The following is a 20,414-nucleotide window of genomic DNA, read 5'->3' on the forward strand; positions in this document are numbered from 1 at the left end:
AATTCGAGTTCTGTGGAACGATCTAGTACTCATGGAATAGAGTCTTAGTGATTCGATTATCGAAAACAAAGGGGGGCGAAAACTGAGAACTCGAGAAAGAGAGGAACTTAGAATAGATTATATAGGTCTATTTCAGGTTCTTTACAAATTTTGTGAACCAGACATGATACATCTTTAATTAACTCAAAATATATAAAGTCTTTTCACATTATTTCTATTATTTGCAGCTATTTACAATCAAGATTTGGACACATTCAAGCATCATCCATTTTGTTGACTTGTAATTTTATGTTTTTCAATATTCGAGAGCAAGATGATCTTTATATGGAAAATTAAACATTACTAATGTTTCTTAAGAAATTAGACGGCTATGTGACTGTTAAATTCGGCCCATATTCACTTAAAAATGAATTTTGTCGCATCACTCTGCTGCAGAAATTTTCAGCAAATTTGAAATTATAATTGAAAATTTATACCTAATCTCCCTCAAAACCTCGATGTCTCTTGTGCCTTAACACATCATGTATAAAAATTCCATAGTAGCAAAAAAGATCCATCTCATAATTAAGCAGCCTCAGCTGCACATAAAAAAAGCCTGTGTCGTCGTCAAAATCATTATGATAATATATCTCGTATACATCAACATGCTTTCCCTCATTTTCATGTCTTTCAATCATATGCATAATAAAAATTTCATATAGACTTTCTGTGCTTCATGCTTCATATTCCATCCCGTATAACATCAATTAATCATCATCATTAGCATCGCTTTATTCATCATCGTTGTTTGATGGACGTTTTTTTAATTTTTTTATGCTTCTCATTGAAGCTGCTACTGCTGTTGCTAATTGGCAGACTTGACCGTGATTAATATAAAGTGCTTGTTGGACAAATTATGAGGATTGAGATAATTTTCTAAATTGCCGTTTTGCTTTTTATTTAATGTGTGCTTTTTCTTGTATTCAACTGAAATATACACGTAATTATGACAGGATATTGTAGTAAATTCTTTGTGGAGTAGTGGAACTTTTGTACGTAGGTGGGAATATTGTGTACATTCACATTCTTGAAATCATAATGTAGCAAAAGGCATGTAACATACTTTGAAGTATGTTTTTTGAGATATTAAAAGAATATCTATGATGTCCATATATAACTGTTTATAATGTAAATGTTTGATTCCAAAGACAAATGCTCGGATCAATCCTAGGAATATGGCTGGCGACTGAGCTAAGATTGTGACTTTTTGAGTCATTTGAGCATTAATTGAGGACTTATTCTTTTAGATCTAATTCTGTCAAACAATTGTCCTCATGAGATGCATTTGAACAACATACTAGTTCTGATTTCTATCATTATTTAATCTATTCACTGTATGTTAAGAGTATACATTAAGTTTCAATTTATACAGTCTGAATTTTATCATTAAGCTTCATTAAATATACTTAGATCTAAAATCTTAAATTTTATCTTTGTCAAAAATTCAATATTTTATAAAATATACAGTTTCTGATTTCGTGGCATTTCTTTTAACGGAGTAATTATTTAATATGTTCAATTTTTTGTATTTTGTCTAAATATTGTACAATAATTTTCACATGGATTTATTGAGAGAGGTTTAAAAAACCCACCAAATAAGCATCCATCATCATCATAATATACAAGAGTGACTAATTTCTCTGATGTAGGTTTGGTTCGATAAAGATATGCCAACGGTATGGTAGAATGTGCTATACCTGGAGGTCACAAGGCGTAGAAAAGATGGACTTTTGTTTCAATTTTACGCTTTACGTAATAATTGAACGACCCTAACTTAAATTCTCGCTTTTTGTCTATTCTAAGTCATTTTCAAATCGAATTTGCAAACCAGGTGTGCATGAACTATACCAAAATCATATCTTTTCATACCAAACATGTATCAAAAAATGCTGTCCAAATTTCTAACTCATCATGTCATCTATTCAAAAATTTCTCATCCACGCGTAAGCACAATAAATGAAAAAAAAGTTCTTCCACTTAATTTATTACTTTACAAAGAAATTCATTTCTCATCGTTTACAGCCATGACACTGCAATTTATCTCGCACCGAAAATATCCACCATAAAATTCACTTCCATTCTCCATCTACCCCCATTTTCATCCTCAATTAGAACAAGTGATTTGACGCAGCCGATTTTTGCAGATTACCGAGTGGATCGAGTAAATATCCAGCACCGGAACTCGCGCCAAGCAGTGAACTAAACGGTGATGATAGTGCAGACGTCAATGCATGATGATGCGACTGCATATTGTGATTCAATGTCAGATGAGTTGATGACTTTAGACTATTGTTATTGTTATTGTTGTTGCTTGATTGCGAGTTGTTGTTTGATGCACAATTTATTGAGTTTTGGAGGAGACTTGTGCAGGAGCTCGGCCACTTGTGAATGTTGTTGTTGTTTGATGAATTTAGGATGTCGGCATCGGATGATAGTTTGCCTGTTGGATATGAAAGTGTTGACAGATGCGTTTGTAGATTTCATTGATTTTGATTCAATTTTCAAGTTCAAATTGATGGTTATTGGTTGTGAGTTAATGACAGTGATAGTCGGTTTTCATGAAAATAAAGAGAAAAAAAATAGATAATTTTTTTAGTCAATTAAGATTGTCTTGAGGAGGAATTTGACCCTTAATACCCCTTCTGAATACGTCTCTGAATAATCTGACCAGCCTATTTATATGAACTGATCTATTTTATCCTCACTTCCTTCTAATGAAAGCCTAATTCTAATCTAATATCCCCTAATAATTTTCCTCATAATTAAAAAAACATAATTCAAGTCAATGTAAATTTTTATCATTCAGTCGCAATCGAAAGTCATCCATTAACTAACTTCCTTTCCGTTTCTCCATCCTTCATACATATCAATAAAAATAAAAGCAACACAACAAGTCAATATCGATGATGATCAATAATTTTTCACAAACGGAATGAGGCACAAAAAAGAAGAAAATTTTCTCCGAATTGGCATCAATTTTGGAATGACTTTAATAATTCAGAGCATATTGCTGCTTCGATTCGATTCCATTTTTCATCTCTTCTATTGTCTTTGTGTTGGTGTGAATATGGACAATGGAATGGAATAAAGATAAACTTTTGGTTGAGTGAAAATAAAAGAAGTAAATATGAGCTCATATGCTGGCATTTAGACATTAGATTTATATTGTAAGAACAATTTTTATGATTTATGAATTTCTGAATCAAAATTGAGTCTATATTCGAACATGCACAGCAGTCAGTTTTTTCTTTTTTTTGTTGCTGCAAAAATAGAATTTTTTGCTATACGAAAGCAAGGCAAAACATTTTTTGGCTGCTCCTGCGTCGATCTTGAATCTTACTAAATTAATATCAATTTTCTAAGTTTTAGCAGTCCTCTTTCCCCTCACAAACACTAATATACACAAAAAAAATATTTTATTTTTCATTCCATTTTATTTTCTACATTTCCTCCATCCACCATAAAAAATTTTCATTCCCAAATGAATGTTAATCTAATTAAAACTGATTTTCACATTGCTCTACGATTGGCATGACACAAACATGAATCAGGGAGGTGGGGAAGGTATAGTTGTGTTCTATTATGAATGAGGAATACTATGTGGCAGACTGCGGGAGATGTGAGTGTTTGCTTCTGAATGGATGTAGGCTTTTATGAAATTTAGACCAGGGATTGTTCGCTTATTACGCTACGCAAAAAAACGTCATTCGTTATGTATATTTGGTCTTAAGTGAACAGCTCCCAAAGTGCAGAGTCATAACGAGTATGACAAAAATGAAGCATTACTGCAGGCTTTAACTTTTAACCCGGAGCGTAATTGAGCTTTGCTATGCCTCTCAAAAACTTAACTTAACGATAACTTAACTAAACTCACACAATTCCACTACTGTATCAGAAAGTCAACCCTTAAACCTACTTTAAGTGATAAATTAAAGCTATAGAAATCAGTAGAAATAAAATAAAATAAATAACCAAAAAGAACACACAAAATGAAGATAAAACTTTTCTCTGAAAAATCAATTTTCTTCCTCAAATTTCTTCAATCTCTCCCCTCATCTAAACATTATTATTTTTTGCCAGTAGCCATGTTGTACGTGCAATGCCATTCAATTTCCATCAGCCCCATACCCCCCTAAATGCATAAAAAAAAGTAAAATTTAATTTCACTAATTACCATTGATTGGTTTAATATCACTGTTCGATTGATGTGACGATGCACTGGAATTTGGCGTCGTTGAGACGTTCGACAATGGTGAACCGGGCGGATGTTTTATATCTTTTGACGATGACTTTCCTTCACTTTTTACATGTGTTGATAAGACGCCATCGCCATTTGATGATGAATTGCTATTTGTAACTTTTTGTTGAGCCAAACGCTCTTGCTTGCGAAATTTTGCTCGTCGATTTTGGAACCACACCTGAAATAAAAGATATAATAAAAAAAAATTGATTTTAGAGATGCAAGTCCATAAAATGTCATATAATGCAACATACGAATAGACGTATTGCAAAAAGGGAATTGAAATTTAATTAAATTTGGCATATTTGATGCAAATGGAGGTGCCAGAAAGCGCATCGATGCATTTTGCTTAATTGGATTTCAAAATTCACCATTTTTTTTACTTTTCATCCCAATTTTTTTTTCTGTACAACTTCGAGTGCATCAACCTATGCATAAATATTTTTTGTGCATTTCTGCATTCACAATGGTGAATTTTTTAATAAGATCTGACACTAAATGACATCAACTGACTGTCTGTATGCGGTAGAATGGAGAGATTTATTCATGCGAATTGTTTTTGTGACTGTGACGAGTCAATTAATTTACATTTTAGTTGCTGAATGAGATTAAGTGAGGTGATTTTTGATGAATTTTTATCAAATTTTTGACGATTTATTTTAATTTAGTTGGGTTGATTAGAAGTAAAATTAATGAATTAAAAAAGATGATTAAAATTAACATGACTGGCAAGAATAAGTCAAAATTTGACACAGATTCCACACCCCAAACACATTATCAATTACAAGTTAATTAATACATTAAAATTCATTTCCGATAATGTATCAGAATCCACCATTAAATTTTAATTCAATTTAATTCCATTCAATGTTTCAGCTTGACATTCATTGCCGTAGCCATCTGTCTAATTTTACAACCCCGTCGATAATCCTTGAAATAAATGCTAAACGAATAAAGTGAATTGTAATGTCTTTATCATTTTATTTTGTCTTTGTTCCCTAGCTTTGGCTGATGTTTTGTGACTTTTTGCGTTGTATCATGCCAGTGCTTCTTCAGAATCTATATCTATATCAGGAGTGTGCAACCTTTTATTTTTCGTGACGCACCTTGGTGTTAAGTCTGGACGGAAATCATAAAATGGTTATTGGTATTTCCAAAAATTTTTGTGCGGCACACAGGTTTCCTCCACTGATCTAACATACAAAATTTTAGGTTCTTAACTTGCTTCAAAAAAAAGGTCAACATTACTAAGTGTGTTCATATTTTAAAGATTGATAACCACTGCATCATGCAATGGAAATTCTTGTTGTATTTCTGCAAACAAAAAAAAATTAACCTCGCATTTCGCTCGAAGAAAAAACAACAACAAAACCCATTCACACTTTGTTTCTATCTCATTTATGACAGCAAAGATTAAGGGGTGTAAGAAATATTAACAGACATCGCAACAACAATAACAAACTACAGCAAACAATAAATAAATGAGCTAAATTGAAGAATAATAAAGAAGTGAGGGACTTGAAACTAGTTTGTATTAGCAAGAGGGAGATGCAGAAGTGCACGGAAGTGTGAAAAGGATTTTTTGAATGTGTTAATTTTTCATGCTTGCTTTTATTAATGTTCGGAGAGGAAAGATTCAATGAGCAAGTGAAAAATTAAAGTGACTGCATGAAAAATTGTTGAACAAGTCAAATTCTGACGTCATTCGCTCAAAAAAATTGATTCCGGATATAAACAAAGCACTTTTTTAAATAATAATCTTGTTAAATTATCTTATCGATCAATATCAAATCCTATTAATTCCTAGAATGATGATAAGATTGTCAACATTTGTAGTTTGCGCAAGAAACTATTTGATTTTTTATCAAAGAATTATAGTCATAAATAAGTGCCTAATAGTTTAATAATTAAATTATGATAGTTTTAAAATTAGTTTGATAAAAATAAAGCTAGATATAGATTAGAGCAAATATATAAAGAAATTCAATTTAAAAATTTTTGTTAGTTTCGTTTGGAATAAGTTGCAAAATAGTAAAATAACTAAAAACTTGTGTGAAAAAGTGACAGTAAAAGTTAAAAATGTAATCAAATCAATTTGGATACTTATGGGGTGTTTTGGAATTCTTTTCCCTCCTTACCCCGTCTTTGAATACGCCCCTGACTTGTCTTAATTGTTGCGTATTTAAAAGTTCAGTTGAAAATTCTTAAAATCAATTTATTCTTCTCTTATTAATTCAGGTATAAACTCATCTGTACCCTCCTCATCATTGCTACATTTTCGGCATCATCGAATGCCTTAAGAATCCGATGTGACTTCCAAAATATGACATGGACATTTGGTAATGCCTACACATGCTTAGGAAATGTCATTGACAACGTTGACGAAGAAGTCTTGGAAATTGAAAATGACGGCATGCATCCATGTCCATTTAACAACAGTGATGTCTGGGGACTGTTTATACGTAATCAAAATGTCACAAATCTTCCACTTGATATTGGTTGGAAATTCCCAAATTTGAGAGGTCTCGAATGTGACAATTGCAACCTCATCAGTCTTAGAAGTTCAATGCTTGAAAGGTTGACAAACTTGCTTCATTTTGCTGTTCCACGTAACCGCATTCGTAACCTTCCTGGTAATATGTTCAGATTCACCGTCAATCTTCAATGGGTATACCTCCATGGCAATCAAATCTCAAATGCTGGCCTTAATGTCTTAAAAGTGTTGCGTAATCTTCAAGGAATTTTCCTTGCTGGCAATGGATGTATTAGCAGCAATGCAATGTTTGATCAAAATGCTGTTTTCAGCATCATGTATGGCTTGGCAACTGGATGTCCACCAACAAAAGAAGATTTCATCAGAGACACCGAAAACAGCGAATGTACATACAAAAATGAAGAGACATCACACTCAAGACGCAAAAATAGCCGTGAAAGCAAGTCAAAGAGAATTGGTGCTGATGAATTTGTTGGATGGAGAGACATTGACCAAGAATAAGTGACTTTTGTTTTGACTTGAGAATTTTGAATAATAAATGAAAATAAAGTTGTATTTTTGACGAAATAATTGAAGCTTAATATCTTAATATCGATCCAAAATCCGGGAATCAAGCCAGACTCTGGCTTGATATCTATTTCGGATAACTTCCTCAGTTCAGTTGTACCCAAAAGATCATTTATACCGACAAAGACATCCCTTATTATAACCTCAATCAATAAATGGAATTAAATTGGATTTTGAACACTTGATAACAAATCACATTTTTTAGATTAGATTTAAGATATTGATAAAGTTCAAAGCATGCGTCACTTTTAAAAATAACAATAACATTCAAAATACTGCTGTTTTGAAAACATATTTCTTAAATTATTTTTTATTCAAGTCAAATATTAAAAACCCTGGCTAAAATAATTTTATTCACTTGATGAGCTTGACTTGCTTTCCTTAGATGTATCAAAATCACATTGCATTCCATCCAAATCATCAGTCAAATCATCTTCATCTGGTGGACATGCTCGCATCAATCGTGATGCAATTCTTGAAAAATCACCAGTTCCACTGAGAATTTTGCCTGCTCCACATCCGATTCCATCAAAATCGACCTCACGAAGGTTTGGTAAGTTACCAAAAATGTTAAAGCCAATATTGATGATGAAAATATTTCCATGAAATCTGATCGTGCGGAGATTTCTTGTGAATCTGAACAGACGTCCTTGTAGACGAACGAATCTGTTCCTTTGCATGCTTACATGAACCAAAAGATTCAAATTTATGAAATGAGTGCTTCTGATTGACCTAAGTCCTGCATTATCAAACTCAATGGCTCTCAACCGTGGAAATTTCTTATATAAATTAATTGGGAATCTCGGCCATTGCACGTTCCTTGAAAAAATACCTTCAACATCTGAAATAGTTGTATTGGCCGGAAGGTCACACAAATTAACAATATTCATCTCTTCAGATCCAATCCATGAATCAAAAACACTTTCAACGAAACATGTGAGGATGTTTGAACCTCCAAAGACGGCTCTCATGAAATTACAGCGGACATCAATTGCATTTGTTGAGGCAGTAAATGCGACGAGTAGAAGTAAAATTGATAGTTTCTTCCTGTAATTTGAAATTTATTTATTAATTTATTTAGTTAAATTATTGGCAGAGTTAAAAATTGAGGGGCTGTCGACTCCCCTGTCTTTAATATATTGATAAAATTCTTACATTTTGAGACCTTTACTAAACTTTTCACCAATTGTCAATTAAATACTAAATTATTTGAAATTTTTGCACATTCTTTTATAGAAAAATTTTGCAACATCAAATCAACATTTGCGTCAATCCAATGAAAATTTAAGATCTTATCCGAGTAGCAAATTCAGCAAAACTTATCATTTTGCAAATCTTTTAAGATTTTTGTTGATAAGATTCTCAATATTTATTGGACTGACGCAAAAATTTATATGACATTGCAGAAAAATGCTATAAAAGGTTTTGCAAAATATTTTAAGGTATCAGTTTAAAGGCGTTAAAATTTTAGAAAGTTCAAATTTGTTCCAATAATAAAAACATAGGAAAAATGAAGAAGCTGTCAATTTTTCTTCTAATCATCGCATTTACAGCCTCAACAAACGCTATAGACGTTCGCTGTAACTTTATGAGAGCTGTCTTTGGTGGCTCAAATATCCTTACATGCTTCGTTGAAGCTGTCAGAGAATCAATCGGATGTGCAAATCCAGATGAAATTACAATTGTCAATCCTGGTGATTTACCATCGGGCAGCATCATTTCAGATGTTGAAGGAATTTTCTCAAGAAATGTCCAGTGGCCGAGATTCCCAATTAATTTATACAAACAGTTTCCACGATTGAGAGCCATTGAATTTGATAATGCAGGACTTAGGTCAATCAGAAGCACACATTTCATAAATTTAAATCTTTTGGTTCATGTAAGCATGCAAAGGAACAGATTTGTTCGTCTACAAGGACGTCTGTTCAGATTCACAAGAAATCTTCGCACAATCAGATTTCATGGAAATATTTTCATCATCAATATTGGCTTTAACATTTTTGGTAACTTACCAAACCTTCGTGAGGTCGATTTTGATGGAATCGGATGTGGAGCAGGCAAAATTCTCAGTGGAACTGGTGATTTTTCAAGAATTGCATCACGATTGATGCGAGCATGTCCACCAGATGAAGATGATTTGACTGATGATTTGGATGGAATGCAATGTGATTTTGATACATCTAAGGAAAGCAAGTCAAGCTCATCAAGCGAATAAAACTATTGTTAAAATTTTATAAAAATAAACAAAAGAAAAATATTTGTTTCAAAAATAAAATTTTGTTTGTCATTTATTCATTTGATGGACAGTTAGATAAGAAATTTCGAGAAAATGACAAAGTTAAGACGAAACCTTTTATTTTGGTATATTAGTTTTTAATTAGCCGAACCTTCTTATTAAAAACAAAATATGTTACAACAACCATGATCCAAAGATAAAATTAATCACAAACCAGACCATGAAATTGACCGCGAAATAAAATAAATTTCATCAAATAGTAAACAAAAGCGTTATATATAAAGTAATACATATATAATGCGTTCATATTATGAACAAAAAATGTGACATGAGGTGCGATAAGAAGGGATGAAGCTGATAAGAAACACAATTCGCAGTAAATATTCGTCATTTTAGCACTTAAGGAATGAGATAAGAGCTTGAGCGGAAGGTTGTTATGATGATAAGGTTGTGACTGTGAAAATGAAAGCTTAAAAAGGTCAAACAATTTAAGATATTATGTGGGTTTATGGAAATTTATTGATCTTAAAGGTGGATAAAGAAGTGCAAATTTATGAAAAATTTAATTGTTATACAATTATTTTCAAATAAAATACTATTTGAATTATTCAAATATATGATTAGTTGCATGCCTCTTTTAGGATGAATATACATTTTTATACACAGTACTATTTGAGTAATAATTTTTTTCAATATATTGTGAAAAATGGAATTAAACTACAACAAAAAAAATCCGTCTACCTTTGTCTGTTTCTAAACTACATCTTTCTTGTCACAAAAATTTATGATTGTTCCTTTGAACCCTTTGGCTTCGATTCAGATTCAGTGTCAGTTTTGAATGTACATTCCATATTTTCCATATCATCAGCCAAATCCTCCTCATCAGGTGGACAAGCTCTCAAGAATCTTGATGCAATTTTTGAAAACATGCTTGAATCAGTCGATTTCATTGTATCATCAGGCTCACCACATCCAATTCCGCCAAAGTTAATTTCCTTAAGATATGGCAGATTACCAAATAAATTAAATCCAATATTAACTAGATCTGGATTGTCGTTAAATCGAATCCATTTAAGACCTGGGCAGTGACGGAACAAACGTCCTTGAAGTTGAGTGAACTTGTTTCTTGGGAAACCGAGATGAACAAGACCAGTCAAATTAAAAAAGTATGTGCTTCTCAAATTTTCAAGTCCTGCACCGTCCATTTCAATTGCCTTCAATTTTGGAAGTTTCTTCCACAAATTAATTGGGAATCTTGGCCATTCGATGCCTTTTGAATAAATTCCTTCAACATCTTCTAAAGTCGTATTGTCAGGCAAGTCACATTTGTTTACAATATTGATTTCATCTGGTTCTGGTGAATTGATGGACTCTTCAACTTTATTTGCAAAGCATGTCAGGATATTAGAACCACCAAAGACGGCTTTCATGAAATTACAGTTGACGTCGATTGCGTTGGTTGATGCCGATATGGCAAGGAGAAGGATGAGAATTTTAGCTTTATTCCTGAAGAGTTCAAAAATCGATTATTTTATGGAAAATTCTGAATTTTTGAAAATAATAATTTAATTTTAATTCTCACATTTTCAATTATTTCACTTCACCAATACAAGTTCGTTAATTTTTCAGATGTCTAATAAAGAAAATTAATACTTTAAGACTGATTCGCACTCAAATTCGCCATAAGCTTTTATAACAATTGCAAATCTAATCTTTTAAGATATTGATTAAGTGCCAATTGAAAGACATCGCAAAAAAATCATCGAATTTTTACGTCATTGATTATTGAAAGATCAAATTAGTAAAATATTTTTAAATATTTGTGCTTCATATTTTTGTCGTTGTGATTCATGGCCTCATTTTGACGCATTTGAAGCTTTAATTTATCAGTACCGAACACATTACGGCCTTTTATAATATTGTGATAGTCCGGTAGGTAAAACTTTAATATTCTTTTTTCAAATAGAATCCTAAATTCGCTTATACTGCTTAATTTATAATTAGGCATTTTAAAAATGAAAAAGCTGTCGTTACTAGCGACCCAAAAAAATTTAGTCTCTATTTGAGTTTTCGATGAAAACAAAGCAAAGCCACTATAAGTTCACTTGACATTCCAAAGAATCGACCACAATAATATTTATCCTTTAATTCCAACGACCTCAGATAATGAAATCTCGACACCAGTTTAAAATGATTTCATTTTCTCTTTTTCTGTTAGTATTAAGAAAATCTGCTATTAATCTAGTTACAAATCATAGAAAAAATTGTCTGATAAGATATTCGTTGAGATCACAAAAATAATGCGAGACTCAATTCAGGTTGAGTGTGTCATTTTTGTATTTTTAGGTATTTTCATGTGTGTTTTACGTAGCGAACTTCAATTTTAATCTCTTACTTACTACGCTGGCCTTACAGATAAATTGCAATGGAGGAGGATATGTTGATTTTTTTACATAGATCGCAAAAAGTAGATAAAGTTTTCACGAAAAATATAGATGTTTTAGCTGCAATGATGAAGGAGATTGAAAAATGTGTGCGATTGTTAAAGTAATAAAGTCCATTAAACAATTTATTTGATAATTCACTCAAATTCCAATTGATATTGATGAAATTCACTTATTGTTGTGTCTTTATTATAAGCCAAATCGACATGATAAGAAAAATTTGCACTTAAAAACTTAAAATAGAAGTCACAATTATTAATGATTCACTGTTTATCATAATTACAAAGAGATTGGGTAATTTTGTGCATTTAAAGCAGATGATCTGGTCACTTGAATTATTTCCTTGACTGATAGCTGTGCGCACCTACCCCAAAGTCACTACTGCAAAGCATTCACGTTTGAAATAATTTTACACTCTTCAGTTACCGTAACCGTAATTCTCACAAAATCTTCCCAAAGGGATGTCACAAAATCAACTTCATCTTCATCCTTTACAGCCCCCCCAACCCTTACTTTAACGTATTCCATTAACTTTTTCCTGCCATCAGAAAAAACACACATACAAAACCATTTGCAGCTAAAACAGAGAGAAAAAAAGAAGAAAATAAAAATTTTACTCATTCATTAGGATCCCCATATGTTACACGAACATAAATTTTCATGTCGAGAGACATTCATCATTCCTGAAACGACGTTCCTCACGTTGAATTTTTTTGCTCTTTTTGGCCACCGCAAGCAGCACGCTCCGGAATGTTTGGAGTTTCCTTCGTATTCTGCTTGTCATTTATTCAAGTGATTTAATTCATCAAAAAATATTTGTTGTTGCTGCTAAAAAAAATATAAAAGGGGGAAAAGTTCAGGGAAGAAAACAGGAGGAAATGAAAGATTTTTGACTGCGACAAAATTGAGACGCAACCGTACGGTTAAACGTTGACTAATATAAACTAATCGATTCAAAGAGAAGGTCAATAATGATGCAGGGCCGTACTTCCAACGTCCTAGTTCAAAAAATCACAAATACTAAAGTATTGGGGTAATTATGTTAACATCTCTAAAATAGACAGCATGAGATACAATATGACATAGAATTTTTTTTCAATATTAGATTTTACTGAAAAATTTTGCATAAGGAAATCGAAAAAAATTGTCACAATATAGATACATGCGCAAAAAAAGTATAAAGAGACAAATCGAGACTATTTAGAGCTTTAACGAGGAAGAAAATGACGTACTTTAATGTAAAAAGTATATTCGTTTATTTTTATTGTCTTGTGCTGTTTTTCAGGGAGATTATTTAACATGCGGCAAGCTATTGTCTAAAAATTCTTCTTTAAATTGCTGAGCAAGAGCTGTTTTCAAACTAGATTTTTATTATATCTTCGAATATTATAAATCTTATACACATTTTTTTAAAATCCCCTTTAAAAATCACTAAAAAATCATTACATACCAAAAATTCATTTTTATTCGAAAAAGTTTATTTCCTTATCACATTTTCAGTAACAATTTAATTCAATTTACCATTTTCTCCTAAACAAGCTTCAAAATAAATAGTTTAATAGCTCAAAACTATTAAACCACTGCGTTGATGTCACATCTTCTATTCATGTGCACTCATGCGAACCGCATGCGAATGAATAACTCGTGAGTTGTGTACAAAGCGATGTAAATAAATGCCAAATGTCACAATTTTTTTGCTTATAATAATTTTTTTAATGTTCGATTGAGGAACAATTGTTCACTTGTCGTTTAAAAATAACAGAAGAGTGATTATTGGGATGACATAGCACTTGCCTTGTTGTGACAATGATATACTTGGAGATAGCGAGAATTTAAAGGAAGCGAGCAGAATCGTTGTGCAAATTGTCTAGAATTTAATATTTTTTATATTTCTAAAATGATTTTTTTTTTCATTCTTAATTTTTTATATTTTTGAAAACTTTAAAATTTAGTTTTTTGCTTAAAATATTTTAATTTTTTTTAAATAAATGCGCAGATTTACAAATTGACATTTTTTGGAATATTTTGAAAATTTTCAATAAAATGCGTTTTATGTGCAAACTCCTATAATTGTTCGTCTTTTTCAATTTTTCATCCGTTTTTATTTTCTGCAATATTTTCACTGCATGCGGTGAGATGAGAACAAGTAAATGTTTATATATGTTAAATTGAAATACAATTTATGCAGCAGTTCCTAACCCTCGGTTTATTTTTAATTTGTGATCTCACAAAAAGACACATACACGTATATATGTAGGATGTAATAATCTTGTGACAAGAAGCATTTAATGCTCTTTAGAAAGGTTCTTTAGTTAATTAAACAAGGATGAATGTTGATTTATCCCTATTGGCAATTCCCGTCCCTCAGTTCTTGTTTCTATGCGTAAATTGGAAGAATATGATGTCTCTGTTATTTATTTATTGTTTAATGTTAAGCAGAAAAGTCAACAGAAATTGCTTGGTCTTGTTGCTGTTAGTATGTAGGGGTGATTCTCATTCATGAGTTGATTGCTGATTTTTCGGCTGTTATCAGATGATTTATACATGAGCTTATAAGAAGGTAAACAGGTTATTAAAACAATTGATAGATAATGCAGTCCAAAGCATCACTTTCTTCAACAATTTCATCAATAAACCAAAATTCTTGTCTCATAAATTTCTCATTTTCATATCTTAGTACACATTGGTCATTATTTTTAACTAGTTCGTAGGTTTTCTGGCAAATTGATGTGTTTTTGAAAGTTGGACAACTTAGAAAATTTAAATGCTGTTGACATGCAAACACCATGTAGATAAATTCAGGCATTTTGCAGTCTTCTTTTGGTTTTGTTTTCACTTTTACTGAAAATTATAGTTTTAATTAATTTAGTGCTCAACAAGTTCTCAATAAATAACAATGTAAGCAACCCTGTTTCTTGATTCAACAAACTTACTTAAATTCTCACAAGTATCAATCGACTTCCTCACAACCATGTCCCATATTTCCTTCATTCCTTTCTTATTCTGATAATCTGTCTCATAGTGGCTCAACCTTCCCTCAACTCCCACCATGCCATTGTCAAATACCTTAAATTCCTTATGTATGCAATTGTAGAGGCAGCAAAAGTTGTAATCTTTCATGCATTCATAATAACAGTGATCAGAGCTAGTTTTTTTAGTGTCAGCAATAGGATATTCACAACAATAGTAAGGATGGACGTGATTGTAGAAAATTTCAGAGCATTGTCTATCTAATTGGGTAGAGGAAGGTGTTAGATGCAGAATTGTTGTGACTTGAATGAAGGTTGTGAATATTTTAAGGTCCATCAATTGATTTTGTTGAGAATTTTTGGTAGACTAAAATTTTTAATATTTGTTTCCAAATATTTTTTAAATTGAGGAAATTCATTGTTAAGCACATGAAATTTACAAGATTTAATGGGTAAATGTGTTACATTTTGACAATACATCAGCAATTACGGAACAATTTTGATGTTATAGTTACAAAAATTTAGCACAAAATTTCGTGTCTACAGAAATATTTCAGTTTTCAATTTTCGTTTTTGTAGTGCTTCGTCCATTCAAACTTCACATACAGAACAGTAATTGAGCACAAAAAATATTTTTTATTACCACAGCAGCTAAAAAAACCACGCGTAGCAATAATTTTTCACCACAATTCCAAACTGGATACATCGAGGAAAAATTTTTTTATTGCTCTCTAGGAAATTCAGTTCAATTTTTGCAATTTTATTCGTCGAAAAATGGAAATGGAAATAATTTTTATGGACTCACCTGAACCCTCGCCTCAGTCAAGTCAATTTTCATTGCTATCTCCTCTCGCGTATAAATGTCCGGGTAGTGAGTCTCTTGGAATGCTCGTTCTAACTCTTTTAACTGTGCTGATGTAAATGTTGTTCGTATTCGACGCTGCTTACGTTTTTCACTTAGCACAGAGTCATGTCCTGTGTAGACTTTGTATGGAAGGCCAGCTGTAATTAGAAAGAATTTATAGGTTAGAAAATATTTAATTTTTTGCAGTTTTGTTGAGCATTTTGTATATTTAGCTGGGAATTCAAGTACTTCTTAAAGGAAACATCCTAGGGTACTTAAAAATATAAAGATACATGCAGATATGAACCTAAAAATCCTCTCATTTCAAAACTTTAATTTACAAAAGAGAAAACAACCAAGAAAAAAAGAAGCAATTTCTTTAATTAGCTAATTTACTTTTTTCCACTTCCTATAAATCAATTTCTACTTTCGTCTACATCTTTCCATTTTTCTCGAAATGGAGGGATCCAAAAAAATACAGTAACAAGAAAAATTTTCAGACAGCGTGAAAATATTTTTTTTTCTCTTCTTTTGTGTTTGTTGCTGAAATTTTTCGTTCATTCCAGAATATGCCACTGTTGATTCCATCTGATTGTGCATATTTATAATACAAATTGTGCCATAAATTTACTTTTCTTATTTCTTCTTCTTGTGTTGGAGTTTTTTTTTTTTGGTGTTTTGTAATGTATGCTTTGTCTTTAAATTTTTATAAATTATTTATACATAATTTCAGTTCTTAGGTCTCAAATCAAAAATCTGAAAAATTGCGCAATAATCAATCTTTTTGTGAGAAAAGTTAATGTTTTCGAGCAATAAAGCATCAATGGATACAAGAAAATGCATCGTTGCATTGCATTAATGAGAACATTAAGTAGCACTTTCCCAAAAGGGAATCTATTCTTAACTTCAATCTCCATCTCCAACTTCACTTTCACAATCTACATTAAAATTTCATCTTTTCAAAATTCTTTCCTGTACATCAACTAATTCCTTTCTTAAAATATTCAAAAGCAAGCAAAACACTTTCCATGTCTCGAAGTTTTCCAGATTCCAAAGCAAGAAGAAAAAAAGATTCAAAATTTAATTTTTAAAGCCAGCAATTTTCACGTCTTTAAAGCTTTTCCTTCCCTCTTTTTGCTTTCATCGCTCTTTAAATAGAAGGAAAAAAATTATGAATGGCAATAAAAAAAGGAAGGAAGAATTTTCCTTCATTTTCCTCTTTCTCGGAAAAACAAAAAGAAAATAAAGAGGAAAATTATGACAGCAACGATATAATGGGGGGTGAATGAATAAAAAAGGAGGCTGAAAAGGATTTGAGAATAGAAAATTGACGGTCATAAAAAATTTGTTGTGAATGTGTGTGTGTGGGTGACTGGGTCCTTTTTTCGGATTGAATAAAATGGTCGATAAATAATAAGAATATGTAGAAGATGCTTTCGTCAGAGGGAATAAAAGTTAGTGGAGGAGTTTAAAGATGAATATTCAGAAGATATATTTTTATTGGCATTATAACCTCAAAATCTGACAAATTTTACAATTGAACCTCAAGCTTTTCTTAGATAAAACTTTGAAGAATTTGGAATATTTACTTATAGTTTTTTCAAGACTTGCAATCTAACCTCAAAATTCAGCAGAAATTTGCAATCAAACCTAAATAAGTTGAATGAATTTATCAACATAACCTCAATTTTTTTTTATAAAGTCTTGTTTCCATTTTTCTAACTTTCTCAACCCTTTCAATTTCTTCACGAATATAATTCAATTTTCTTCCATCCACATCTTTTCTCGATATCACTTTACGACTTCAAATCTATCCATACCATAAGCATATGCACACACTCACATCCTCATCCATGTTGCTTACATGTTTGTTTGTTTATTTAAAGCTCATGCATGTCAGCACGTTCAAAATGGTAAAAAGATTACGTTGAAATGAGCTTGATACGATTACTTGTATCAGAAATGAAGAAAACGACATGTCGACACATACAACGCGAATTTGATGAGATTTTTACGATGGAAAATGAAATTTTTTATGTTCTTGCTTCTTTTTTTATCGTTTGACTGAATATTTGGAGATTTTTGATCATAAAAAGGTAGATTGAAGTGGGAAATTGTAAGGGATGGGGTATAAAAGGGTTGAGATGTAATTGTGTAGGGATTAGTATATGAATGAAATTTATCATTTTTGAAGATAAGATGCCATATTGAAAATAATATTTTCACAATTTTGAACCTATAAAACTTTTGAGGTAAGAATATAAAAAAATCATCAAAAATTTCGAACTTCAGTGCAATCCCATATTCCAACCTCCTAACTCCACAACTCGAATCATAAAAAGCAATAACAATTAATTTCCCAATTGCATGAAGAAAATTTTCATTTATAGAAATACATGGCAACATTGAAAACACAGTTAACTGCATTAAAACACATTTGAAATTGAAAATTCGCGGAAAGATCACAAATCAAAGGTGAAAAATTTGTGTTTTGGTGCAATTTATTCTCGAACAAGAAATGGCGAGTGTGGATTAAAAAAAGAGAATTGAATTGAAATTTATGAGTGGAGATGAAAATTTTATTTTTATCTAGTGGAAAAATCGAGTTGATTGGAAGATTTTGGAGTGAGATTTGGGGAAGAAAATAATAAAGAGTTCATAGATGGATTGCATAAGAATTGGGGAATTTGGAGATTATGATTTGGTATGCTGACTGGATACTATTATGACCAGGCAATTTGGATCGAATTTGGCACGAATTGGATTTTACTCTTAGCTGAATGAAGTTTTCATGATTTTGCTTTTTTTGTGCTGTTAAGGACACAAAATGAAATGTTCAGACTGAATCGTTTCGGATTTCTGCAAATGTATCAATCATAATTTTCATATTAATTATCTAAACCCGTAAATTGCACATTGTACAATTTTAACATGAATGTTATATGATCGTATGCTGCATTTAATCCTTAACAACACATCTTTCATAACTATTTATTCCCATCCATTTTCACACTTTCTATTTCACATATTAATAAATTATAAACTATAATATTTATGCATATACATCCAGGTATTACACTGTCAGTGAGAATTAATGTTTGTGGCTTTTTTGGTCGGTATGCATGCAATATCAAGATGATTTTGACTCTCATAACAATAGACTTTGCTGCTTTAAGACAGACAAAACATTAATTGAATGGAAAAGGAAAGCAATTATCTTTCAATTTATGGCAATTAAATCACATTTTAAGTAAATACAGGCAAGGATTTTGTGGTGAATAAATGTCAGAATAAATTGCTGTTAGGCATGAAAAGGAGGAATGGAAAGTTTTAGGAGGTGATTAGGTTATAAAGTGTGAAAAAATATGAATGTTAAGAATTTCTGGTGAGAAAAATAGTAAAATGTATACAGACTACTGTCTAAAATTGTTTATTTTAGTAACCAAACTGGAACCAGAACGCGAAGTCTCAAATTTATCTAAATAACGAGCAAAGCAATACAAATCGCACGGTTCTAGTTTCATCAGCACAAAAATTCACTATATATATTGTACTTACATTGCAAATTCATTGACGACGGAAACATTCCAGCTCTATGAACATCCTGTCTCGATCCCATAACCGAACACTGCGTGCCCGGTGGTACTGAATGATGTAGTGCATTCGCAGGTCCAACGCCAGTAACTGACACTGGATTATAACTTCTAGCCATTGATGCAGCAGCAGCTGTATATCGGTATGCTGCTTGTGACATTTGATTACACGATGTGAGATCGCCGTAGGAACATGGCATATTGATTCCACTGGGATCCATTGCTGATTGAAGGCAGGTTGTGTCGAATGTTGCGGCGGCTTGATTTAAGTATGAGTAATCCATTTTTTTTAAATATTTTTGATTTTTTTTTTCAAAGATTACTGAGTTTTTATTTCGATGTTTTTTGATATTTATAAGGATATAGCAATTTAATTATACTATTTAAGTACAAAACTAGTTAATTGTTTTTTAGTCTTCTCCGTTTTTTTTTAATTATCGTATAACTTATTTGTATACTTAGTTGAGTTTACTTATTTTTTTAGAATGCACTTTCACATTTGTATACTTTTTCTAATTTGCAGTCATAGTCAATTTAGAATGAAATTCAAACTTTTTTGTGAAACTTTTTTTCACTCTTGCTAAATAGCAAGGTGGGTTAGTCGGCACATTGTAGTTACTAACTTATATTACACAATACTTTTCATTTTTATTCACAAATCTTTTTTTTAGATTATTGCTTACAAACTTCTCATCAATAATTAATTTTTATTTACAGTCCGAGTTTTGTTCTAATTCAGTAATTTTCAATCAATAATTCTAATCACGTTTTGAACTCATTTATTGGATTGATTTTTAAACAGATGAGATAATTAGTTAAGTAAATATTTATTTTCTGGAGGGCGAAAATTTCATTTGTTTAATTGAATAATTTTTATTTTGGAGTGAATCTGATGGGTTTGGAGTAATTGAAATTTTGGATGATTTTGATTATTTAGGTGGATTGATTGTTGATTGCAAATGATGGAATGCTAATAGTAGTTGTAAAA

General features: G+C 31.4%; 5 protein-coding genes across 6 annotated transcripts in view; 1 reads left to right on the forward strand and 4 right to left on the reverse strand.

Annotated features, from left to right (window-relative positions):
- Window positions 1-20,414, reverse strand: part of LOC139099458 (chymotrypsin-2-like) — a 161,840-nt gene that overhangs the window by 38,984 nt on the left and 102,442 nt on the right. The gene's annotated exons all lie outside the window — the stretch shown is intronic.
- Window positions 1,440-19,716, reverse strand: LOC139099281 (paired mesoderm homeobox protein 2B-like). Its single transcript, XM_070651702.1, has 4 exons — window positions 19,392-19,716; window positions 15,795-15,991; window positions 4,214-4,457; window positions 1,440-2,479 (listed from the first exon to the last, which is right to left on the reverse strand). The coding sequence occupies exons 1-4, from the start codon at window positions 19,708-19,710 to the stop codon at window positions 2,148-2,150; spliced, it is 1,092 nt and encodes a 363-aa protein (XP_070507803.1). The 5' UTR covers window positions 19,711-19,716; the 3' UTR covers window positions 1,440-2,147.
- On the forward strand, window positions 6,293-7,302 carry LOC139099283 (leucine-rich repeat-containing protein 15-like). The gene is made up of 2 exons (XM_070651704.1): window positions 6,293-6,360; window positions 6,518-7,302. Coding segments are annotated over exons 1-2 (759 nt in total). The 5' UTR covers window positions 6,293-6,358; the 3' UTR covers window positions 7,275-7,302.
- On the reverse strand, window positions 7,617-8,533 carry LOC139099285 (uncharacterized). Its single transcript, XM_070651706.1, has 2 exons — window positions 8,496-8,533; window positions 7,617-8,387 (listed from the first exon to the last, which is right to left on the reverse strand). Coding segments are annotated over exons 1-2 (699 nt in total). The 5' UTR covers window positions 8,498-8,533; the 3' UTR covers window positions 7,617-7,690.
- LOC139099284 (uncharacterized) lies at window positions 10,071-11,264 on the reverse strand. Its single transcript, XM_070651705.1, has 2 exons — window positions 11,159-11,264; window positions 10,071-11,082 (listed from the first exon to the last, which is right to left on the reverse strand). Coding segments are annotated over exons 1-2 (726 nt in total). The 5' UTR covers window positions 11,161-11,264; the 3' UTR covers window positions 10,071-10,358.

This window comes from Chironomus tepperi, unplaced genomic scaffold (genome assembly GCF_022539635.2).
Source record: "Chironomus tepperi strain 1889 unplaced genomic scaffold, CSIRO-AGI_Ctep_v1 contig_467, whole genome shotgun sequence".
Taxonomy (NCBI): domain Eukaryota; kingdom Metazoa; phylum Arthropoda; class Insecta; order Diptera; family Chironomidae; genus Chironomus; species Chironomus tepperi.